We start from the raw sequence: 26552 nt of genomic DNA on the forward strand, positions 1-26552 counted from the left end.
TGCAAAAAAACTTATGCACGTGAGTGTACAGATTACGGAGTAAAAGATGATCGAATTGTTCACCTAGCGCTCACATGTGTTTCGGGACCAAGTTGCCTGCGGGTATGGGGATCATACATACATACATACATACATTAAAAAATTATTAGTGTCTAAATGTTGAGAGACAATATTTCTCATATCATTAATAGTTCGTGAAAAATCTAAATACAATGACTCAAGGCCTATACAAGTTTTACCAAATGGTTCTAAAGAGGTGGTCATCAACTCTGGAGCAAAATTTGAAATGGGTTGAATTATCATGTTGACGAAGATTATTCTTGAGATTATTCCTGATCATATGCATCAAGATGTAAAAGAAATGGAACGCTCCATGGAACAGCCCATCTTGAGACATCGAAGAATTACCCTCAGATTCGTGATCCGGGACCAAAATTACCTTGTAGAAAGAAGTATCACGGAAATCGAAAAAGCTATTGTAACATTACTTCGAATGCATTAAAATACTCAAAATTATCACCGATCAAATCAGTTCCATATGAAAGTTAATAAAAATAAGTCTCGATTTGGCTCAAAATTGGAGTGGAGGGTTTACTTTCATATGCAACTACTGTTAATGTTATATTTTCCAATCGTTTTACATTATTAATACTGTTAAATAAATCGTAATATTTGGCGAAGGATATAATTTGTGTTATAATTACAAAAAAAAATATAAAAGGTATAAAAATTTAAATTACGAGCCATGATTTCAACATTTCTCGGGTGAGTTTTCAAAAAGCCGTAAGAGCCACCGTGACCTCCGACACTTAATTCCATTTTTCTCCAAATTGTAACAAAATTTCATTTATTTTTTGTTGGGGGCACTTGAAAGACGTGTAGATGAACAATCTAAAGCATTTTTGATATCGATTTTTCGTAAAAATGTCGAATATCGATGCAAAAAAGGCTTTATTTACCATTGGCTCTTACGTCTTTTTGAAAACTAATTTATTTATTCGATTTCTCTAAAACAACATCATATTTTTGCAACCCGTTTAAAGCTAATTATAGATTGGAACAAGACGAACAAATTGCTTCAAAAAGATTGCAAAAATATCAAGCCTTGTTTGAGAAATCAACGAAACACAAAGCGTAACGCCTGCGCACTATGCGAGGTTCAACTGTACACCTGTCCAGTTGTTTAGCCATCATTAGTTTCCAAAATATCCAAGTATTGACGACAATTTTATTTTTTGCGAAATATTTTTTTTGCGTTGTTGTACATTGGAATTTCATAAAAATTCAAAACATGTTTAAACAAGCTCAAACATGCTAAATATGATTATCAATGCAGAAAAATGCTTTTTAGATTGTTTTCAGTTGATTAGACTTCCAATTCCATGGAAATTCTGGAGTTTTTTGAAAAAATATTTTTTTTGCCCCCTGATTTTTCAGACCAATTTTGAAGGGGGGGGCGACATAAACTTTGAAAAATATTTGCAACGGCCTTATAAGAAAAAAGTAAATTACTCTTGTTAATAAAGGTGAAGATGATGACGTTACGTAAATTTATTTTTCTATTGATATATGATTTTCGGAAATTTCCATCAGCTAATTTTTTTTTCAAAACTGTCCGTCAACTTTGTCCTAAATGCCCTAAATCGATCATGAGATTTTTGAATACTGAGGTATTTAAACATTTGTATTGATACACTATACATTTTTTAAACTGTTTTTAAAATATCTTATAAGACACATTAAAAGCGTTTCATCTTACCAATTTTGTGATAGCCCAAGAAATATTATTCCACTCTATTTGCATATTCCCATCAACTTCAGTTAATGCTCCCGCCAACACAGGTGAATTAATTCTCCATTTTTCCCACCGTCTTTCACGCAGATATCCCGGGCGCGCGCTCACAGTCGCGACATCAAATCAACACCAGCAGATACATCAAACGCGGAGAAGGCGGAGGTAGGCGTCCAGCATTCACGATTTCATCTGTCCGGTGCCCACCCAAACAGGTAGGAGTCCTTAGAAGCCGCCTTTGCATCATCTCATCGCGACCATCAGGCGAAATAAAAGCTAGCGATTTACAATTCATTAATGGCGTCATTAGGCGCATCGTAAAACGGTAAGCTGCGTGATTTCAGCGTTGATTTACGACCCTTTTCTGGGCGGCAGCAGTGGCGGCTTGGCGGGATTTTATTAGAGTTTGTTTCACGGTTGGGATCGGGCGCGAGAGTTGAGCTGGATGAAATTTTAGCGTATCAAAATGTTTTTCGAAAAATGTTGATCATTAAAAGCCAATAACAATCTGAATGAAGATCGAATAGGAGGCAATCAACAAATGAAGACTCTTCTGGGTAAAGTTTTTATTTAAAATTGACTTTGACTGATGTAAGCTAAAATAGTTTAAAATAACACTTGACACCAATTGTCACTTTGCTCGTTGATTGTGCCAAGACTCTTCCGAGGCCAATCAATTGTCTAATGAAGAAATTACAAGTCGTGTAACCTTCAGACCTTGTGGAGCCCACAAGAACTTCAAGTTATAGCTCTGCGACACAATTAAAAGCGATTGGCCAGCTGTTGCAGAACTACTCCATGATCGTAACATCCAACTGCAGCGTTGTATTCCGCTGACCGGAACGTCAATACTCCCGCTCCCTCTCGGTGCAATCGATGGCAACAAAAAAACTCAACTCAACTGCACTGCACTAAATCCCGAACTCGAAACATGGAAATCGTGACGGCGAAATTGCTCCTACGCGGAGTTTGTTACAATTATTCAAACAAGTTGGGGCGAGGGCTTCCTTCTGGAGGAACATTGGAACACGTGGAGAATCGGAAGGAATTTAAATTGGTTCAATGTTGGGATGTTAACCGTGGGGTGTCACCTTAAGGTTGAGATGGGTTGTACCTTGAGTTGACCGGAATGAACTTGGCATGACTTCAAGACTTCAAACCTTAGACTAGAAAGGGTACAAAAAGATTAGTTAAGAGTTTGGAGATTTCTTTAGTTCTAACAGGAAGCGATTTCAAAACAACTCATACAACACACTCTTCATAGCCATGAATTAGTTCACCTTGTAAACAAGAAACAGGTAGCAATTTATCCGTCATTTGTAAACATGGCACATTGCAAGTCAAACATACCGCCCAGGCGTTGCTGGTCACCAGGGTTGCGAATGAGCGAGCGCTCACGGAAGACGTGCTCGCTCCAGCTGGAGCGTGAGTTTTTATCAGGTAGCTCGTGCTCGCTCACGCTCACCGGAGCGTTTTGCGCTCACGTGAGCTGGTGAGCGAAAGTAGGTAGTTGTTTTTCCCTGTTGAAGCATCTGCCTGTTTGAAACGAAGTTTCTAGAACTATCTCAGCACAGGCAGCAAAAATAAACAAGAAAGTGGTCAAACAAACAGAATATTCATATTCAGAACATTTTAGAGAATGTCCATATTCAAAAATCATTTATTGAATCTGTAATTGAATATTTTCAGGAGCTTGGTAGCGGAAGTGTTAAATAAATGTTTAGGTACATAAAACAGTTTAATGTTATTGTTTAATCAACCAAGCACACAACATTGAATCGAACTTACCAATCTTCTTGAATTAATTCATTGTTTTGTAAGTTTTTCTAAGGTTTTCAGTCCTTTTGTTTACGTGCTCATACCCTTCTCCCAGCAATTGTCTCTACTTACCTTAACTATTATTAAGGGCCGATTAATTCGAAAATATTTATATTTTCAACTCTGACTGTAGGTTTCCAATATGATTTGACCCTGGCGAATCCAATTAATTATTTAAAAAAAAAGTTAATTAAAATAAGCTATCCCAATTAATATATAAAAAAACAAGCCTTATCCGACAAACTTCGTTCTGCCTTTGTTTTGGTTTTTAACTTTTTTGCTTATCCAGCCTCCTGTGATCAAAATTTGATTTTACGTAACTTTTCTCATACAATCTGCAGATCCGGAATCGGTTCCAGAGTGGCCAAAGTTGTAACTTTTTGGCGTAAGAACCTTCCTTGGACTCATACGAACCTAACGCAATAAAGAGCACCTCGATCCGACTTTCCGTGTTGAATTGATTCGCGTTCGAACAAAACCGTCGACATTTTTTATATATATAGATGTTCCTAAGTGATATTTCCACTGACATGCTGCGCCTTAAGCAAAAGATCTAACTAGGATTGAAAAACAAAATCTTTCTCAAAAACGTAAAACGATTCCCGATACTTCCAAATTGAGCGCTCCGTGAGCGAAAAATGAGCGCGAGCGCGAGCGTGGAGCAAACGCGAGCTGAAAAAATCGGAGCAAACGAGAGCGCGGGCAAACGTGAGCTAGCTCGCGCAGCGCTCCTCCTCACGAATGAGCGAAAAATGAGCGCTCACGAGCGCATGAGCGCGTGAGGAACGCAACACTGCTGGTCACTGAAGTCATTACTACTGTCCGCGTGGCTTCTATACCGTGCGTAGAATCGTCACAGGTATCAAGATCTCGGCACCACTCCAAGAGATCGTATCCTTTTGCTTTGAAACATCTCGTACGTGTCTTCCGAAAACATGTTTTACTATTTGTAGCAATGCTGAGCTGGAAGCTGTGTTGTGCTCCAAGTCGTTCATAAAACTTGCTGTTGACTCGCCGGGGAAGAAAGTTCCATCACGTACCGCCGTATCTTCGTGCGAGAGTGATGATGAATCTCTTCAACGCAGCCGAAGACCATGAAAACCGAGAGGAGATGTGGTTCTTACCTTATTGCAGTGCGCGTGCATAAATTTCACGATCTGACAGGTGCGATAAGCGGGAACAAGTATTGCGTTATCAAAAATGGTAAATTTAATATTGCACCGACATTGAACACACTGACTGGAACCGCGACCGCGAGGTTCGTCGACAATCGTTGTCTTATCGAAGAGAACAAGTACCAGGTAGGCCACTTTTACTTTATCCTTTGCCGATGAAAGAGAAAACAAGGTCGTTGAGATATGCTGCTTGCAACGTGATTTTCAAACTTTTCAGTAACTTTTGTTCCTTACAGAAGTACTTCAAAGGCGGCCTTTCCTGGTACATGCCAACATCTTGTGACATTCCATCAATCACGAACCATGTCAGCTAATTAATTTCCCTATCAATATCGCTATTATGTCTAGTTTGATTTCTGCAACTGCAACTTAGTCACGATTTCTGCATCCTGCAGACTTCATATAGATCCCCCCACCACTTTCATGAGTAATATGTCCATTGCGTATTAAGGCAGACTGATTCGCCGAAGCATGCAAAGTGCATGCCGCCTTCTTTTTTCTCCAAGTTCCAAGATGAAGGCAGAGAGAGGGTGAAATTTCTTACGCAGCATGAGAGCGCGTGTAGTTATGCTTGTTGGATCTGCCTCCTACCTATTATTTCGCGAGGCTTGAAGTTACCGCCCCCTTGCGGTTTGTGGCGTTTTGCGCGGCTTACTGGATCAGATGGTGTTAACCCTCGACTGCGATATTGGAAATCTGATATATTTATTCATCAAGGTTGTTAACGATAAAATTATTGAGGCTCGAAAACGATAACGATAGTTCTAGCGTTATCGTCGGGACGATAACGATAATCGATAACTCATTTTTTAAATCTTTTTTAAAATCGATTAATTCAACCATATCATGTTAAATTTTTCATGCTTCACTAAGAATATATTTTTTAATGTAAGTATATATTTTTTAATTTAAGTTTCTAAGTAAAATGGGTACACACTCAAAATCGTTCACAAAATACCGCATTTTTTCGAAAGTACTCAAATTTTCATAATTTGTAGTATCAAACGAAATGAAATTTTGCATGCTTTTTCACTTTATTAGAGTTTTTTTGTTAAATAAAACAAAATCACAAAATACCGTATTTTTCGAAAATCCTCAAATTTTTAAAATTTTCAAACGAAACCAAATTTTGCATGAGTTTTTTTGTTAAATATAAAAAAATCACAAAATATCGTATTTTTCAAAAATACTCAAATTGTCAAATTTTGCTATATGTATATCAAACGAAGCAAAATTTTGTTTGCTTTTGAGTTTTTTTTTTGGTAAAATATAAATTTTTTACAAAGTACCTCATTTTTACGAAAATACTCAATTTTTTTAAACTTCCAATATGGTTTTTAAACGACTCAAAATTTTGTTCGATATTAAGCATACACAATTTGAATGTTTATATGGAGCTTGCAAAATTTTGCTTCGTTTGGTACTCATTAGAGTGTAACAAAAATGACTTTTTGGCGGGCATTCAGGCGTTTGTTCCGGTGGGCATACTGAGCCCAAATCCCAAATATGAGCTTGATTGGACGTAACAGGAGCTGGCGCTCCGCCCTTCAATTTTAAATGCGGTTTAACCCGTAAAAAAAGATTTTTTCAAAAATGTCACTTTTTGAGGCATTTTGGCCACTAAAGCATATATTTTCAACATCACTGGCGTGTAGGCCAGATCTTTGCGCATCTTTTGGTATATATAACATTGAAGTTTGGAGCATCCTGGAGCTCGGTACAAAGTTTGGCATTTTTTCGAAAAATCGGTCTCAGATGGTAGTCCCAGATGTCCCCTACAAGCTGCAGGTTGGACCGAGTTGATATCTGGATGGAACACTTTTTTATTTGAGTTTGAAAATTATGCTATTTTTACACTAAAATGCCAATAACTTCCTTTAGAATTATCCAATTGGGATGCTCACCCTGCATTTTGTTGCATTTTTTAAGCCCTTTCAGATGCATTTTGAATTTTGAAAATAAATTGAATTTTGCCTAAGTTATAGCCTTTTTGAGATTTTTGACGTATTTGAACCTTCAAACTTTGTGTCCCGATTTGCCCCACTTCCCGTTGACCTAGAGTGCTCATATTTTGGCCAGATGCTAGTTTTATATGTACAAACAACCCCTGAAAATTACAGGCAGATTGGTGAGGTCCAAACTACGTCCCATACAAAGGGGTATGCCCTGTTCGTGGACTCGCTCTTAAATAATTTCAATTGATTGCACTTATATTTCCATTGAAATTTTGAAGTTTTTTGAAAACATATTTTTTTGCCTACTGATTTTTCGGGCCAACTTTGAAAGGGGATGGGGGGGGGGGGGATGACAAAAACATTAAGTAAAATTAGTACCAGCCTAATTAGCATCCGGATATATTAAAAAACATTTTCAAACAATACTAATGAACTACTTATCAGAAATTCAAAAAACTCACCAGTGAAAAAAATGTTCAGTTAATGCTTAGAAAACTGATTGAGTTTGCAATCCCCAAATGAGGCCCCTCCTAGGCCTTTGAGGGTTAACTGCATGGAGGAACATTACCGATGCTCGTATGATACATAGCCGGCACCGGCAAACTTGCAAAGAATTGGTGGTGGGAAATGCCTGCAGCAACATCGTAGCTGTTGTACAATCTTGTCGCTATTTGGTTGTATAAATACATCAATTTCATTTGAAAAGAGCATAAACCGAAAAAGCTCTCTGATCGGGTTTTGCTGAGGGTTCCTTGGCCAAAATAATTAGACCCGTATTTTTTTTTATTTGGCCATTAGGGTGATTTACACCGTGCTAGGGTGGTCCCAAAAATTGCCATTTTCGTAATTTTTTTTTACAAAAACCACATCTTTCAAAAAAATATAACTCAACGCCATTTATACCGTTTTTTCTGTTTTGGTGAAATCCGAAAATCTAGCCTAACATTTAAAAAGGTGGAATGAAACTATAAAATGCCGTTTTGACGGTGTCTGAACATATTTTTATCGGATAACAAAAATACGGGTCCAGTTACTTTGGACAAGAAAAAGTTTATTGAAATTTTCGAAAATTTAAAATAATAAGAAAAGATTAATCTTGGGTAAAGTAATAAGACTTTATAAGAGCTATTTGAAAATTCAAAACAAAGTATCGAAAAAATAAACATAGTGCAACATTTTCAATTTACTTCAAAATTCTGCAAATATGACCACAGAGCATTACGGTGATTTCATACGCAATCATTCCAAGGGGAGGGTGGCAACGATGCATCGTGCTGATGCAATTATTTTATTGGATTTTCACTCTTTCCAAAAGGCCACGCGATGCGAAGCTGTCGGAAGAAAAAGTGTTGCATGTTGTAGGATGCTGATAATGTGAAATTTTCGATGTTTTCGTCTTAGTGCAGTATGGGCTGCTCTGTTCTAAATTGTAACAATCAACATATTTTTAAGAGCGAGTCCACGAACAGGGCATACCCCTTTGTATGGGACGTCGTTTGGACCTCACCAATCGGCCTGAAATTTTCAGGAGTTGTTTGTACATATAAAACTAGCATCTGGCCAAAATATGAGCACTCTAGATTAATGGGAAGTGGGGCAAATCGGGACACAAAGTTGTATGGTTCAAAAACGTCAAAAATCTTAAAAAAGCTATAACTTAGGCAAAATTCAATTTATTCTCAAAATTCAAAATGCATCTCAAAGGGCTTAAAAAATGCAACAAAATGCAAGGTAGAGCATCCCAATTGGTTAAATCTAAAGGGAGTTATTGGCATTTTTGTGAAAAAATAGCATAATTTTCAAACTCAAATAAAAAAGTGTTCCATCCAGATATCAACTCGGTTCGACCTGCAGCTTGTAGAAGACATCTGGGACTACCATCCGAGACTGAGAACACTTTGGGTAAGGCAGTTAAACATATTTAATAAACACTTTTACTTTTAGTGATTTTTTTGGTTGTAAATTTTTGCTCGGGGAACCCCTCAAATCCCATTTTCTGGTGATAATTTTATCATATTCGTGCTTCTGAGACAATTTCACAATAGAAACATGCATAAAAATGTTTATTTTGATCCATTTAAACCCTTTAAAAATAAAAGTTAAAAAAAAATCGATTCACATTTATTGAAAATCAAGCTCGTTTCCAAGGATACTAGATGACACCAGAAAAAAGGCAGCTTCTTATTTTTATATAACTTTCATTTTTTAAAGGGTTAAAATGGATGAAAATAAACATTTTTATGCATGTTTCTATTGTGAAATTGTCTCAGAAGCACGAATATGATAAAATTATCACCAGAAAATGGGATCTAAGGGGTTCCCCGAGCAAAAATTTACAACCAAAAAAATCACTAAAAGTAAAAGTGTTTATTTAATATGTTAATCTGCCTTATCCAAAGTGTTCTCAGTCCCGGATGATAGTCCCAGATGTCCCCTACAAGCTGCAGGTCGAACCGAGTTGATATCTGGATGGAACACTTTTTTATTTGAGTTTGAAAATTATGCTATTTTTTCACAAAAATGCCAATAACTCCCTTTAGATTTAACCAATTGGGATGCTCTACCCTGCATTTTGTTGCATTTTTTAAGTCCTTTGAGATGCATTTTGAATTTTGAAAATAAATTGAATTTTGCCTAAGTTATAGCAAATTTAAGATTTTTGACGTTTTTGAACCTTCAAACTTTGTGTCCCGATTTGCCCCACTTCCCGTTGATGTAGAGAGCTCATATTTTGGCCAGATGCTAGTTTTATATGTACAAACAACCCCTGAAAATTTCAGGCAGATTGGTGAGGTCGATGCGAGATGGGTATGCTTTGCTCGTGGACTCGCTCTTAATTAACATTCCAAGTTTAAGTTAAATCTTCGCTCGTTAAATTGGAATAAAAATATGTGTATTATAGAATAAAACAACTTGGCATTTCAAACTTACTGATGAAATCAGTCTTCAGCAAGACACCCAAGTCGTTACACTCAACTTAATTAAGGCATACACCATATTTTTGGTGTCAACTAACCGTTCGTCGACGATGATGCTGACAAAGCCAAAACTTAACACCACCGTCGTATGCTGTGGCTATTCATCATCAAGCTTATGAGAAGTCACCAACCTTCTCTCTCCGGTGCCGGAGAGTCGACGACGATATCTTCCTGAACATCATCTCACTTCAATGCAGCGGAACTTTCTGCTGCCCATATTCAACAGCATCTCAGCTGTGGTGGAAAGCTGATTGCGCAGAATATGATTAAAATGCGCTCAGTTCCAGATAAAAACAGCTCCATCAGCGATCACGTCTTGGATGTCAGAGAACATGGTACTTGGCAGCCACATTCCAGCAATTGGTATCGGGAAAGATCTTCCCCGAACTGCACTCTTCATATTTTATTCAAAAATGGCACTGCCAACCGTTTTCCCAGAACGTAACAACAACCTGTTAATTGCACTTCGAAAAAAAAGGTTCACACTTTGGCGCTGCGAACGTATGTTTGTTTTCAACAATAAAATTATAACATCTGATACTAAACCCTGCCCTGAGGAAAAAAGACAGGTCCCACGATCCTGCGTGAGCCTATTAACACCATGTAGCATCAACACAGCCCGAGGAGAGCTGACCAGGGGAGCACACATCCGTTACAGCTTTTTAATGGTCATAAAAGCCCAATCGAAACCCATTCGAAGCCCACTGACTGGCATGTGGCTCACCACGCGAAAGAAAGAGCAAGAGGAAAATATTTATTCAATTAATTATTCATATCTGTCCAAATTTACATAATTTACAGCGATTAAATCGTTATCATTTCGGCATGATACTCCCATCGAAGAAGAGGACCGAAAAAAAGGACAGTTGGGCTTCGTGAAGTGTGGAAGTTTTAAATATTTTAAATTCATCCGTTATAATCTAAGCGTCACTGTTTATGGTGATCGTGTCTTTCGTCGGCACAAGTTGAGGAGTTAAGCTGTTGTGTTTTTATTTTTGATGATGAAGATTGAAGAAAACAACAAAGTATCGTATTAATGAGTGTCTCTTTTGAAACGACTTTTTGTCTACATAATGGAAATATTAACAACAAGGGCATCGATTTTCAGTACCTAGGTGAAACCAATTCACCTATTTTCGTTGCGAAATAAAAAAAAATCTTCAAATTTATAGGCCTACTGTGCTTTAACGCAATATATTGTAGAAAATGAATGGATAATTAAAACATTTGCTAAGCAATAATAATGAGGGTTCAAAAAACATTTTAAAACTTCAAGCGCAAAATGCTCATATCTGGCAACACAGTTCGTTAATTCTGAATAAACTATATGACCTACGTAAAAAAATCTTCAAATTTGGTTACTCAAAAGAATACTTTATGTAAAGTTTTCTCTAAGAAAAATGCATTTCAAAAATGAGGTTTTTCAAAAATCTAAGAAAGAGAGAGAGGGTGTCACGGGCGTGGGGTGCACCAACATTGTTATCTAAACTTGGGATTCTTTGTTTTTGAGACAAAAACAACCCCCATGCCAAATATTAGCAGATTTGGTGAAGGTCGATGTTTGACGCGTGGTCACTTGGGATGGAATGACCTTTAAATATATCGTGAAAAATGACAATCTTGTATATAAAACGAATATTTTATATTGTCAAAAAAAAAAAACAATAAAAGGCAAACTTTTTCTCAAAAAGTTGTTGGCCTAAAAAATAGCACTGATGGTTTGACAGCAATAGTTGTCAAACAATCGGCGTTTTAGTGTATTTGGATTTTATTTGGATTTAAATAACACTACCGAATTTTTCGTTATGATGGTTATGTTTACTGCACCATCTTTCATACAAAAAATTAAGAACTTCTCATGTATGATTTTTTTAAAAATTCAGACGTTTCCTCGTACAACTACATATTCAAATATCTGTTTTTTTTTCAATGAAAGCTAGGATAGACACACAAAAATAGTATGGAAACAAGAATATTGATTTGAAAGAATTCACTACAATCTGTGTGAATAAAGAATGTAAAATAAACAAATAAATGTTTTAAGGCAAACTTTTTCTAATACAACTGTTTAAAATTCTGATCATATTTGTAATAATGGAAAATATTATACAAAGATATATTTCAAGGACATTTGGTCTTTCAACCTTATGTCAGCAAAGTATTCAATCATTCTTATTGAAGCTGCGATTATGACTCAGGGTCAAAATCTGCAAATCTTTTACTTCTTACAACTGTAGACCCATAGCTCCTAACTCAAGAAAGAACTTGGATTTCAAATACACAAATTGTCATGATCGTGCACTTGCATTTTGGGCCAAATTGAGTTAAGAATGCCTTTTAACCTTCACAAATCACCAAAATTCAATCCTAAGATATTCAACAAAAACCGGAAAAACTCCGTGCATTGTTGTCACTATTCATATCAAAGAAGTTTCAATCTTATCGTGCTATCTTGACACACCCTGAAAATTGCTGCATGTGCGATAACTTGCCAAAGGGATTTCAGGTCAGGACGCATTTGACACACGTACATGCCCGACTGCTGTAAACATTTTTAATCATAACTCGGGACTCCGACAGCCAAATTCATAAAAACTTCGGCACAATGCACAGAATGGTCAGCCGAACAAAACGTGTTTGTTATTGTTTATATTGAGTGGCATTTTATTCAAGGTCAAACATTAAAACGCGTTTTTTCGTAACGTCAAAAGCGACGTGCGACAAGATAGCCCAATCACGTCAAAATGACAAAATATCAGCAAAGCTGTTGTTAGTGTAAATTCTAGAGGGAACCATTGAGTTGTATAACATACTAATATAAAGGTAAAATTAAAGGGGGAAGCTCTTTTCAAATAGTGCTTTTTCTCACACAAAGTAAATGCACATGGCGCTATTTGGAAAGTTAGCATGGATATGTCTACATAAATCATATTTCCAAAAATAGAGAGCTATACAAGCAATTTCTATGAAGAGTAACATAACAATTGATGTTTTATTTCGCTTTGGAATGTATTTGGTTTGGTTAGCTTCTATACCAGTCAGAGCTTAAATTTTCCGTCAATGTTTAAATATTTTTAAATGAGTGATTTCCATGCAAATCCCTTTGAATTTCTGAACAAACCATAAAACATAAAATATGATCACTTAAAATGCCTCCCCTAACAATAATTTAATTCAATTGAAGTTCCAAACTCCAAAGAACCGTGCCGTCTCACCAGATACAATCTACGTTCTCCGCTCGCCAACCAAGCCCAAACAAAATAGAATCATCACATTTGTAGTCATTCGCTTCGCATAAACACTACAGCCACTAGACTCTATGCTGTAGTGGGACTCATCCGAAAGGGCAGTACAAGCCCCATTTCGTATGTATTTATTCGCGTTTGTCAATAGCCACAACCGCCCCTTCTTTCTTAGTTGGGTAACTCGAGATGTTCTAGGCTCCCACACCGCACCATCGGAACTGGCTGTCTTCAATTAGTTCACGTTGAAAGGTACATGGCAGGCCGGATTATCTGCACCGCACCGCGTACTTCCAATCTACCCAATTCTCAACGCCATATAATCCCACCTCACTTGCCAGAAAGGGTAGAGCAGAGAGGCGGCCCCGTTGGCATAGATCATCAGCTACTTTACGAGCTGCGCGCGGCGGAACTTCTTGTGGTAGAACTCACTAGGTGAGGGAGCGATTCGGAAAAAAAGATTTAACATATTTATAAACTGCAGCTTAAGGGCCGCAAAGACACCCTTAGAAGAACCTCTCTTTTGTTTTGCGCTGTGAATTAATCACGGTTCCGAGTGAAGTGCGCGGATCGTGAAATGTGAAACCTGCTGGTTCAGCGGGAATCCTGAGAAGCGTGGTAATGAAGATGGCTCTATTTTCCAATTAGATGTTAAGGATGCCTTAGGGTTACTCTTGCGCTTTTAAAATCTTACGGTGAAACGATGTGATCCTTTTTCAGGGGAAAATTTTGCACTCTTATTATGCAGTATAGAATTTCCGTTTGATTTGGTTTTGAAATATTTTGAAAAAGCGTTTTATGAGCCTATTTTGCGTTGAAGTTGAACTATTTTTATTGAATTTACAAGCTCTACAGCACAGCCCAACAACAAAGTATTTTCATGGCGCATTCCAGGTTAATGCAAAACCAAACAAACCTCAGCGTGTAACTCGATAGAGTTGTAACCGTTCAAAACCGACCACATCGTCTACTCCTCCCAGCCCTGCTCGATAGACCAGAAACTGGACCGGCGCTGACAGCAGCCTGAACAAACATAGCCCGCAACGATGCCCCCGGCACTTACGACGGCCCATTGTACAACCCAGAACCCATTGACTGTCACTTTGAATAAGTGTGGAATAACACACGGCACTTCTTGGCACTCGTCAGAGACGAAGACGATTGATGACAAGATTGAAGTCCTCCCGACCTGCCGACCAGATCCGAGAGTGAAGTGAAGCACTTTGAAGCACATAAATACTACTAGAAGAGTTAGACAAGAACTTGAAGAAGGCTTCAACGCTACTCCAGTTTGAAGAGCCCATTGTGTGGTGGTGCCGGGAAACCTTTCGGAAGCCGGCGTTGACGCGAGCAAGTGGGTTTGATTGAGAAATTACATTCTTAGAGTTATTTCTTGGGAGGAAGACACCGCTGAATTGTGGGAACGACGATCGGACGGTAATTTGAGTTCAATTTACCCCACTCGATCGTTGACAGCTGACTTGGACTCGGGTGAGGAGTGACTTTGCATGAAGGGGGATGTCTTACTTAACGGGATTGATTGAGTCGTCTTCAAGCGGGCGACAAAACTGAAATCGAAGATCTCAATATTGAACACAAATTGGATCCTCTAGTTTCACCCCAGGGAGCCCATGCTAACGATGAAAAATGACAGCATTAATTTGGTTCAGAAGAACCCTACTTCAGGGTTCTAATCCTGACCAACGACCGTGACTTCCCAGTAACGACCTTTCTCACCACAACACCGGGTCTCATGCAAAACCGCTGCTGGAGATCAACCCTCTTAAATTAAATTATAATATTGTCCATATTAATATTATTTATTTTCCTATTTGGGCACGAAGCGGCGGCGCGCCAGGCATAATTAATTGCGGCTATTCTCCGGCCGTCGGGACTTAAGTCGGCTCTAAACTTCGTGTTTTCCTCCCGAGCTAATGATCCTCGAAGGAAGTAGCTCGAGCAAAGCTACTGCCACGCCGTTTCTGGAAACCGTGGTGCAAATTTATGGATTGTTATGGAAGGAAATTTGTACCCCCTCCCCCTTCTGGGGCTTTAGGAATTAAAGTTGGGAGATTTCTGTAAGGAATGGCACAGTATAATGGGCGAAAATAAGTGTTAATTGGGAGATTATTGGGCTATGGAGTAATAATTCATAGGATGCCCCGCTATGAAGGTGGAGTTATGCCGGATTTCTCAAGAGGAAGTATCATGTCGGGACCATTTGATGTCTATCTTATCGTTCCAAAATATTAATATTTTCTTGAAAATCTGGGATAATGATGACGAAATAAGATTTGGTTTTCTAAAAGAACCATTTTTAATGCTTTTTAAATAAAAAATTTTTTTAGGGATCGAAAGTTTTTACAGCTTCGAGTTTTTTTACACTGATTTTTAATTTTAACGCTTTTTTTATTGCTGGCTTTCAAATTCATTTCGGTTCATTACTTAATTATTTTTCCAAGTTTTATTTTTTATTTTTTCCGTTTGTTAACTTTACTATATATGTTTGATATTTGTATTTGACACGTTTTGTTGTTTTGTTTGATTCTTTCGTCTAACAACTTTTTCAGTTTTTTCATCCTGTTTTTGTCTGTAACAATAATTTTTAACATCTTTTATTTTAGCTTATATGTTAAATTCAGCTTTTTTTGGTTATTAAAATCATTGTTTACATCATTATTCTACTAGTTTTTCCAATGATTATTTTTATGTTTTTTTTTTGATGATTTGTTTAGTTAATTAGTCGATAAATTAAGTTTTAAGCTATGATTTATCTTAAAAATTTTAATGTTTTGCCTTCCTCACTGAAGTAAGGCTATAATCTAGCTCTTAAAAATTAACTTTTTATTAATAAATCGTAGACCCACCTTCATGTATGGGTACTTTTGGCCCTGATCACGAATCCGAGGTCCGTTTTCTGATATCTCGTGACGGAGGGTCGGTGAACATGCAAAAAAAAGGTGTTTTCAATAATTTGCAGCCTGAAACGGTGATGAGGTAGAAATTTGGTGTCAAGGGGACTTTTATGTTAAATTAGACGCCCGATTTGATGGTGTACTCAGGATTCCGAAAAAACGTATTTTTCATCGAAAAAAAACACTTAAAAAGTTTAAAAAACTGCCATTTTTCGTTACTTGACTGTAACATTTTTTGGAACAAGTCATTTTAAGGGAAATTTAATGTACTTTTCGAATCTACACTGACCCAGATGGGTCATTTTTTAATTTTGAACAAATTTTTTTATTTGAAAATTTCGTATTTTTCCTAACTTTGCAGGGTTATTTTTTTAGAGTGTAACAAACATATAAACATAAGGGGTTTGCTTATCGCGATTTTACCAAAAAAAAGTTTTTAAAAAGTTACTTTTTTCGTTTCGACGACCACTTTTTTCAAAACTTTTTTTCGTAAAATCGCAATAACTCGTGATGTTTATAAGAAAACCCCTTATGTCTATGTATTAAATTTTTTGTAATTGTCTGCTCTACTCTCTCTCTTTGCAGAACATTGTTACACTCTAAAAAATAACCCTGCAAAGTTAGAAAAAACACGAAATTTTAAAATGAAAATTTTTGTTCTAAATGAAAAAATTACCCTTCTGGGTCAATGTAGATTCGAAAAGTACATTACATTTCCCATAAAATGAGATGTTCCAAAAAATTTTACAGTCAAGTAACGGAAAATGGGAGAATTTTAAAAACTTTTTTAGTGTTTTTTTCGATGAAAAATACGTTTTTTCGGAATTCTGAGTACGCCATCAAATCGGGCGTCTAATTTTACATAAAAGTCCCTTTGACACCAAATTTCTATCTCATCACCGTTTCAGGCTGCAAATTATTGAAAAACACCTCTTTTTTCAAATGTTCAAAAATGAAAGGGGTCGTCTCGCCTATACGTCACGAGATATCAAAAAACGGACCTCGGATTCGTGATCAGGGACTAAAGTTACTTCTTAGGACAAAGTTTCACGCAAATCGAAGAGGGGTCGGGGCAACTGCTGTGTGAGTTGGCGGAGAATTACCCATATATCCGGTTCTTACTAAAATGCAAGTAAACTATGTTGGATCCATCATCTACAAATCGACAAATATTTGTCGTAATTTGGAATCAAAGTTTAATAATCAGAGAATGTTTGGAAAAAATTTGTTGCCCAGGGGTCAACATTGTTGGCCTTATTTTTAGATATATAAGATTGGTGATTGTAGAATATCATCAATCTGAAAAAAACAGGTAGTATAAACGTAAATAAAATTCAAAAGATTAAAGGAACAAAAAATTAAACTCAAGAGAAGAGATTTTCGTAAAAACAAAAGTTACTGAAAATGACCTCCTGAACATTGGAAAATATAAAATCACCTAAATAAACATTGTGCCAGAGGGTTGAACATGACCACAGAAGTCTTGCAATCAATAAATCAAAGCTGTTTTATTTTTGTGAAATAAAGAGCAATAATAGTCACTTTCAATACAAAAAAAAAAAACCCTGAAAATGAGTTATGATTTTCTTAGTTGTTTACACCTCTATTTTCATTGCAATCTTGCTGTTACCTGATTTGAAATCTGGTGGTTAGGGCTTTTTAAAGAGGATACGGTAACATGTATTTTTAAACATATTTGAAATGGCCTTATGCTTGAAAAACCAATAGCTAAAATATTTTTTCTCATGACATTCTTCTCCAGAACTGCAAAGTTTGGTAACAATTTCAACGACTCTGATTTCCATTATATCTTTCTAAAAGAGTTACCTTCAGTTTTTACTTCTTAGCATGGTGCTCCCAACGATTTATTGCTCTAACAAACAGGAACATGAGCGGGGGATCTCCACGTTTCTTTCTCACCTGTAGATTCAGAAATGTATTATTTTTTGAACATTTATGCTCAAACTCAATCCATTTCAACGAATCATCTTTGCGGTAATCTTTACACAGTTGGCCTGACCATTTAGAAAAGTAGGATGATGGAAGTAATCGCCCCGACATTCTTTAGAGTGCTTCCGAAAAGATGGCTGCGCTTGGGTTAGATTAGATTAGAAAATACTTGACTTCAGTTTTGATGACTCAAAGTTTTGCAGCAACTTGTATCAAACTGTTATTATTACTATTTATTTATACACGACATTTAAATAATCAGAGAAAAACTGATATTATCATTGTCAAAGTGTTCAAATAAAAGTATCTCATGACCGAGTTTACATTCAGTGTTGATCATGAAAACCAACTTTTATCCTTTATCTTCCCCTAAATGCTCCAATTTATCATCGTTTCGCACTTATTACACCAAATCCACCACATCCGTGCTAAAGTAATTTTTCTTTTCTCCACCTTCATCGCAGAAATTGTGGCCCAACTTTGTCACTTTGCGCGCGCGTTCACATCAAAACCTGTCCTCGGTCCTCACAACTGCTGTAACGACGACAATAACAGGCTTACAACCACAATAACCACCGTGAAAACGACGACGGCTTCCCCAGGCAGAACCTGAACAAAACTGAGCGAAATTAAAATTGTTAAACCGGGATACCAAAGAAGTTTCGAAGAAGTTGTGGAGACTCGACAAATCGAGCGAATAAAAACAAAAGGCCAGCGCGCGCGAATTCCAAACGACATTTTCCCTCGAAAATTGAATAAATACAAGGCACCGCATGACCCCCTCCATCGCCACCACCGGCCAAGTCCCCGGATCGGAAGAGAACCAGTTCCGCGTTGGGCCGTCGATGCGAAGCTGACATGGTGACATGTTGCTGCCAGACCAAACGTACGAGCAGGCCAACAGCAACCAACAACAGCAACAACTCCAGCAGCAGAAGCATCATCAGGACTACTTACGACGATCATATGATGAATTCAACCGAATCATCGATCTGAAAGAAATCGATGTCAAGCGGTTGCAGCGCAACATTTTCGACAGCGGCGTCGTGGCCGAGGGCGAGGAGGGACGGGAGGTTCGCCCGGAAGAAGGGCGGATCCCGCAGCAGGTGAGTGCGATTCTCTGGGGTGTTGTTAATCGGCATTTTTTAATATTATGAGACTTGAAAGTAATTGTTCAAAACAATTAGATTATGCACAGCGAATTACCGGGTAAGTTAAAGCTGCCAGGAATAAATAAATAATTTCCTAAAACTTGTTCTTTTCGTGTAAATAACAGGCAATAGTTTAACATACCCTTAGGTTAGTTTGCATCTTGATAGAGTGTGACAATACTTTGTTTGGTCTATTTCTAAAAGCCAATTTTTTATACACACCTTGTTCTCTTGGTGTCAAACGGAAGCTAAGCAATTTTTATTTCTAATCAAATCAAATCTAAAATTTTTACACTCTAAAAATAACCCTGCAAAGTGACAAAAAATCACAAAATTTTGAACTGTTTTTTTTGTTCGAAATGTAAAAAGAACATTCTGTGCTACTGCAGATTCTAAAAGAACATTAAATTTTACAGTCAGGTAACGAATAATGGCAGATTTTTTGATATTATTTTTGTATTTTTTTTTATGAAAAATACGTTTTTTTTCAGAATTCTGAGTACGCCATCAAATCGGGCGTCCAATTTTACATAAAAGTCTCTTTTACACCAAATTTTCAAACCATCACCATATCAGGCTGAAAATTATGAAAAAAGCACGACCTTTTTCGAGTGTTTAAAACTGACTCCTTCGTCAAGAGATATCGAAAAATGAAGCTTAGATTCGTATCAGGGACAAAAGTTACTCTTAGGACAAAATTTCACGCAAATCGAAGAGGGGACGGGGCAACTGCTGTGTGAGTTGGCATTATTTCCTAGATTTTAAAATTTTTAAATTATTTTTAGTGAAAAGTTTAGAAAATTTCACAAAAGTTCCATTTTTTAACATTTTTAAAATTGAAAATTACAGGCTAATTAGGTTACATATAGAAACACTCATTTTCATCAATTCGAATTATTTGCGAAGATGTATTTTAGAAATTAATTTCCCTATTTTCAAAGTCTCAGATAGAAAATTTCAGGAATTTTTCTCAGCTTTTCAAAAAATATCTTTTTTAGGGGTGCTTTTCTTTCAAAAACTAATTTGAAAATGCAATAAATCGGAAAGTATCTGAGTAATTCTCAACCAACTCACACAAAATCGGGAAAAGTTGCCTCGACCCCTCTTCGATTTTTGTGAAACTTTGTCCTAAGGGGTAACTTTTGTCCCTGATTACGAATCCGAGGTCCGTTTTTTGTTACCTCATGACGGACCCCTTCATTTTTTGAACATGCGAAAAAAGAGATGTTTTCAATAATTTGCAGCCTGAAACGGTGATGAGATAGAAATTTGGTGTCAAAGGGACTTCTATGTAAAATTAGACGCCCGATTTGATGTCGTACTCAGAATTCCGAAAAAAAACGTACCGTCATCTGGGGTGAATCGGGACTACAGTATGAATAGGGACAGCATTGTTTAGAGCACTTAAAGGTTTTAAATTTGAAAATTAATGTACACATTTTGTTTGTCTGAGTCTGTTCTATCCGAAACCAACCAGAAAAATAAAAATATTGTGCTCTAACATGGTTAAAACTGCTGTCCCAATTCGCCCCATGTGTCCCTATTCGCCCCAGTTGACGGTACTTTTCATCGAAATAAACACTAAAAAAGTTTTAAAGACTCTGCCATTTTCCGTTACTTGACTGTCAATTTTTTTGGAACAAGTCATTTTATGGGAAATTTAACGTACTTTTCGAATCTACATTGACCCAGAAGGGTCAATTTTTCATTTAGAACAAAATTTTTCATTTTAAAATTTCGTGTTTTTTCTAACTTTGCAGGGTTATTTTTTAGAGTGTAACATTTTTCTACAAAGTTGTAGAGCAGACAATTTCAAAAGTTTTGATATTTTAAAATAAGGAGTTTGCTTATAAACATCACGAGTTATCGCGATTTTACGAAAAAAAAGTTTTGAAAAAGTTATTATTGCGTTTCTCTTTGTTTCGTCGTCCGTGTCTGTCGCGGGTGACGATGAACGGCCATGATCAACGACGACCAACTTTTTTAAAACTTTTTTTCGTAAAACTGCGATAACTCGTGATATTTATAAGCAAACTCCTTATGCTTTTATATGATCATTTTGTAATTATCTGCTCTACAACTTTGTAGAACATTGTTACACTCTAAAAAATAACCCAGCAAAGTTAGAAAAAACACGAAATTTAAAAATGAAAAGTTTTGTTCTAAATGAAAAAATTACACTTCTGGATTCGAAAAGTACATTACATTTCCCATAAACATATGTTCCAAAAATTTTTACGGTCAAGTAACGGAAAATAGCAGAGTTTTTAAAAAAAATTCAGTGTTTTTTTTCGATGAAAAATACGTTTTTTCGGAATTCTGAGTACGCCATCAAATCGAGCGTCTAATTTTACATAAAAGTCCCTTTGACACCAAATTTCTATCTCATCACCGTTTCAGGCCGCAAATTATTGAAAAACACCTCTTTTTTCGCATGTTCAAAAATTGAAGGGGTCGTACCGCCCCTCCATCATGAGGTGTCAAAAAACGGAGCTCGGATTCGTGATCAGGGACAAAAGTTACCCCTTAGGACAAAGTTTCACGCAAATCGAAGAGGGGTCGGGGCAACTGCTGTGTGAGTTGGCGGAGAATTACCCATCTATAACTTAAAAATGGTACATTTTATCAAAAAAAAAAGTCATAATCTACAACTTTGTCGAAGACACCAAATCGATCAGAAAATCCCTTCTCAAGATACAGAATTTCATACATTTACATACCAATCTTGTATGACCAGCCCCCAAAATTGTGTGCAATTTTGCATCATTAGAACCACTCAAAATGAACTTGTTCACCAAAAGTTTCACCAAATTTATCAAATGACTCATTAATTTGACTAACTTGATTAAGGTTGTCATTATAATATAAAATCATAAAAAAATTAAAAATGTATTGTTGTGAAGAAATTTGGAAAAAAATGCCGCAAAAATGTCAAAATTTTTTAAAGCAATTTTGAAACGTTTTGGGAATTCATAAGGAAATTTATCAATAATTTGAAAAATAATGTTTGACATTTTTCATTTCCAACGAAAAAAATTGTTTTGAAATGTCATTTTCATGAAAAATTATCGACCTTGTCAAAATTTTCCCATTTTCTAGAGGAATCATGTGAATTATTGAAATAAAATTAAAATACCAAAATTTACACACTAAGATTTTTTATCGAATTCGGTTGGTGGAAAATCGGTAAAATTTAGATTGGTAAACCATCTGTCAAAATGAACAAAATTTTACCGAATTTCGGTTTACGATGAACAATAATGAGCTTAATTACCGAATTTCGGTAAATTTTTACCGAATTCAGTAATTTTCGGTTTACCGAACTGTTCAGCAGTTGAAAATTCGGTAAACTTTACCGAATTTGGTAAAAATTCTAAGTGTGTAGTATTCCGTTTTTTGAAATGATTTGTTGTAATTCCTTGGGGGTACATCAATAATAAAGAAAATCAACTTTGAATTTTTTCATCTCCAATGAAAGCATTAGTATTGCAAGGACATTTTGATTCAAAATTAACGACCTTGTCAAAAATTCCATTTTCCAGAGAACTGCTCCAGCGGACGACGACTTTGTGGTGCTGACGAATAATGAGATGAAATTTTGTCAGGCCAGCCGTGGAAGTGGTGGTGGCAGCAGTGGCGTGCCAGACACGGCCAGCGGTGGGGGTGGCAGCGGCCAGCGGAGTCCCCAGGGTGGTGGCGGTTCCGGGACCAAAGAGGACACGGACAGTGCCATTTGGAGCAGCGCGCGGGAACAATGCCCGAAGCTGGGGAACAATGGTGGAACCCCGAATGATTCGCGAACGCCCACCCGAAGTAGCAGCAGCCGGAGTCCCGAGGAGGGTTGGAAGGGACGGCCACGGTCGTCTACGGCTGCGTCCTGGCATCAACGACGAAAGGCCCATCAACAGGGCCGGGAACGTCGGCGAAGACCTGCCAGCAGCTGCAGCAGTGACTACAGCAGTGATGGTGATCTCCAGACGGACCTCGGCAGTGGGAGCAGCCTGGAGGAGGAGGACGATGACGGGGTGCAGTTTGAGGAACCAAACGATTACGACAAGACGTCGGACTTTTTCAACAACATTCCGGAGTTTCACGGGGAATCGCTGGGGCCGTTTAGTTTGCAGAGCCAAAAGCAGAACGAGCTGACGAACATCCGCACCAACATCGACATCCTGCGGGCGTGCGAGCTGTTTCTGATGCGGAACCGCATCCGGCCGGACTTTTTCTGCAAGTACAAGAAAGTCGTGAAGTGAGTATCAATTCTATGATTCAAATTACTTATTATTTTTCAAAATTGTATGCGTACAGTTGCGCCATCACCTCACCTAATATTGCCTCATTCACTTAATTAATCGCCTGCTCGTCCACATTCCACTTGCCCTTTTTTCCAGTGCCTCCGTTTCGGCCCCACCCTCTTTTCCACTGTCCGGCTCCGTGAGGACACCCGTGGACAGCAAACCCAAAAGTGTGTCCCCGTCGACGTTACGACGACCCCCGCCACCTGCAGAACGTCGCCTGAGTCAGCATCAACCGCCACAACAACAACCCCCAGGGGTCCGTCAGACTTCACCTCCACCACCCCCACCCTCGTCTCAACCTCCGGCAGCGCCCTCCACCAAGGATGGTCCGACGGTGCCCATCTACAGCGTCCCGAATCGGGCCGGCAAAAGGAGACGATTTATTGCCACCGTCAATACCGGTAAGTAGCACCCTGAAAAGTGTATTAATGGTCAGATTGATTCAAGTGATTACGTTAAGTGACGTGAAGACTTTTTTTTCTGTCCCCCTTTTTCACCTTGGGGAGCCCCAACTTACGCACAAATCAGATTAAATTATGGTGAGCTTGAAATTCATGAGATTGGCAGTCTGACCTGGATTTTCTGCTGAAACTTTTGGGCAATTAAAATGAAAAATAACAAGTTGAAAATATCAGAACAATAGAATGCTAAGTATAGCTTATGAAAGTATATTTCGAAATAAGCTCAAATTCCTACACATTCCATCAAACTAAGCAGGTAGGTATAAATTCCATAAATTTCGACGTATTCTTCCTCCTCCCAAAACGCCATCGTGCACGAAAAATATTTATATTTCACTTTCATATTTTTCTTCCGAAACAGATTCATAAATTTTAATCGTGCTCGCGCACCACAACATACTTATGTTAATCAAAATTGAATTAAAATGATAACATCACTCGTTGCTGATTATTCTTCTCTCTCTCTCTTGGGTTATGCAATGCTGCACTTCATCTCTTCTGGCCTCCTCTCCGGCTTTGGTTCTTGTAAATTTGCGCTGGAATGAAAGTTAGCGTGCTGTTCTTTGCTTATTTTCTCTCTGTGAAAGATCGTGTTTTGGGAAATTTAACACGAACTTTAATCAGGAGACATTGGAAAGTAAAAAATAAAAGCGTTCTCATTACATCACAAACTAAGAATATGTTTTTGCCAAAATCGATTTCATAGCTTTGTAAGTGTGAAAAACCATACAAAATTAAAACACTTTCTTGAATTTTGGTGATTGGAAGTTAACAAAATCCCAGGAAATGGAAAGATTTTGACAAAGAACTTTGTCCTAAGGGCTCTATTCTGGTGAGGTGTCAATCCAGAAAAACGAAAAATGTCGCGCGTTACGAAAATGTTGCATGCTTGGTACTGCGGAAAAGGTCAGCAACGAATGAAGTGTGGCAACAATGGTGCAACATTCTCGCGTGACAGTTCCAAGAAAGCAGGAGACGAGGCAAAATTTGCACCATGTTGCCACATTTCATGCGGACTATATAAGCTAACAGATAGCTTCTGAACAATTTTAGTTTTAACCGAAAATCCGTCAGAGACGGATCGACGATGGTAATTTTATTGCTCACACACACATACACACATTGAAAGACACAGGTTGTGCACCAACTAGGGAGGAATTCTGTTCAAACGAATATTGATAGATCGGACACTCGAAAACCAGAATGATTTCAGGCATGGGGTTGGGACCAAACTGGTAGGATATTGGCCACACCCGGAGTGGCCATGGCTCTGAGGGAAGGTTCTACCGGGGGGACATTTATCGAACCATACGACTTGGGGCAATATGGGTATCAAAATTCATGGTTTTTGATACTGGTGATGAAAATGGCCATTTTGACAGGATTGGCCACACTCGGAGTGGCCATGGCCCTGAGGGAAGGTTCTACCGGGGGACATTTATCGAACCATACGACTTGGGACAATATGGGTATCAAAATTCATGATTTTTGATACTGGTGATGAAAATGGCCATTTTGACAGGATTGGCCACACCCGGAGTGGCCATGGCCCTGAGGGAAGGTTCTACCGGGGGGACATTTATCGAACCATACGACTTGGGACAATATGGGTATCAAAATTCATGATTTTTGATACTGGTGATGAAAATGGCCATTTTGACAGGATTGGCCACACCCGGAGTGGCCATGGCCCTGAGGGAAGGTTCTACCGGAGGACATTTATCGAACCATACGACTTGGGACAATATGGGTATCAAAATTCATAGTTTTTGATACTGGTGATGAAAATGGCCATTTTGACAGGATTGGCCACACCCGGAGTGGCCATGGCCCTGAGGGAAGGTTCTACCGGGGGGACATTTATCGAACCATACGACTTGGGGCAATATGGGTATCAAAATTCATGATTTTTGATACTGGTGATGAAAATGGCCATTTTGACAGGATTGGCCACACCCGGAGTGGCCATGGCCCTGAGGGAAGGTTCTACCGGAGGACATTTATCGAACCATACGACTTGGGACAATATGGGTATCAAAATTCATAGTTTTTGATACTGGTGATGAAAATGGCCATTTTGACAGGATTGGCCACACCCGGAGTGGCCATGGCCCTGAGGGAAGGTTCTACCGGGGGGACATTTATCGAACCATACGACTTGGGGCAATATGGGTATCAAAATTCATAGTTTTTGATACTGGTGATGAAAATGGCCATTTTGACAGGATTGGCCACACCCGGAGTGGCCATGGCCCTGAGGGAAGGTTCTACCGGGGGGACATTTATCGAACCATACGACTTGGGGCAATATGGGTATCAAAATTCATGGTTTTTGATACTGGTGATGAAAATGGCCATTTTGACAGGATTGGCCACACTCGGAGTGGCCATGGCCCTGAGGGAAGGTTCTACCGGGGGGACATTTATCGAACCATACGACTTGGGACAATATGGGTATCAAAATTCATGGTTTTTGATACTGGTGATGAAAATGGCCATTTTGACAGGATTGGCCACACTCGGAGTGGCCATGGCCCTGAGGGAAGGTTCTACCGGGGGGACATTTATCGAACCATACGACTTGGGACAATATGGGTATCAAAATTCATGGTTTTTGATACTGGTGATGAAAATGGCCATTTTGACAGGATTGGCCACACTCGGAGTGGCCATGGCCCTGAGGGAAGGTTCTACCGGGGGACATTTATCGAACCATACGACTTGGGACAATATGGGTATCAAAATTCATAGTTTTTGATACTGGTGATGAAAATGGTCCCGCCCGTGTGGATCAATCGGACCGCGCACTGGACTAAC

General features: G+C 38.1%; 1 protein-coding gene across 1 annotated transcript in view; it reads left to right on the top strand.

The window, feature by feature from the left end:
- LOC120414736 (uncharacterized) overlaps positions 1 to 23683 on the top strand; it is a 69713-nt gene extending 46030 nt beyond the window's left edge. Inside the window, exons 2-5 of the mRNA XM_039576047.2 lie at positions 1883 to 2007; positions 18290 to 18931; positions 22519 to 23225; positions 23368 to 23683. Coding sequence (XP_039431981.1) covers positions 18692 to 18931; positions 22519 to 23225; positions 23368 to 23683 — 1263 coding nt within the window. The 5' untranslated portion in view covers positions 1883 to 2007; positions 18290 to 18691. The remainder of the gene's footprint in view (positions 1 to 1882; positions 2008 to 18289; positions 18932 to 22518; positions 23226 to 23367) is intronic.
- Positions 23684 to 26552: the final 2869 nt, after the last annotated feature.

The sequence above is a fragment of the Culex pipiens genome, chromosome 2, assembly GCF_016801865.2.
Source record: "Culex pipiens pallens isolate TS chromosome 2, TS_CPP_V2, whole genome shotgun sequence".
In the NCBI taxonomy this organism is placed as follows: Eukaryota; Metazoa; Arthropoda; class Insecta; order Diptera; family Culicidae; genus Culex; species Culex pipiens.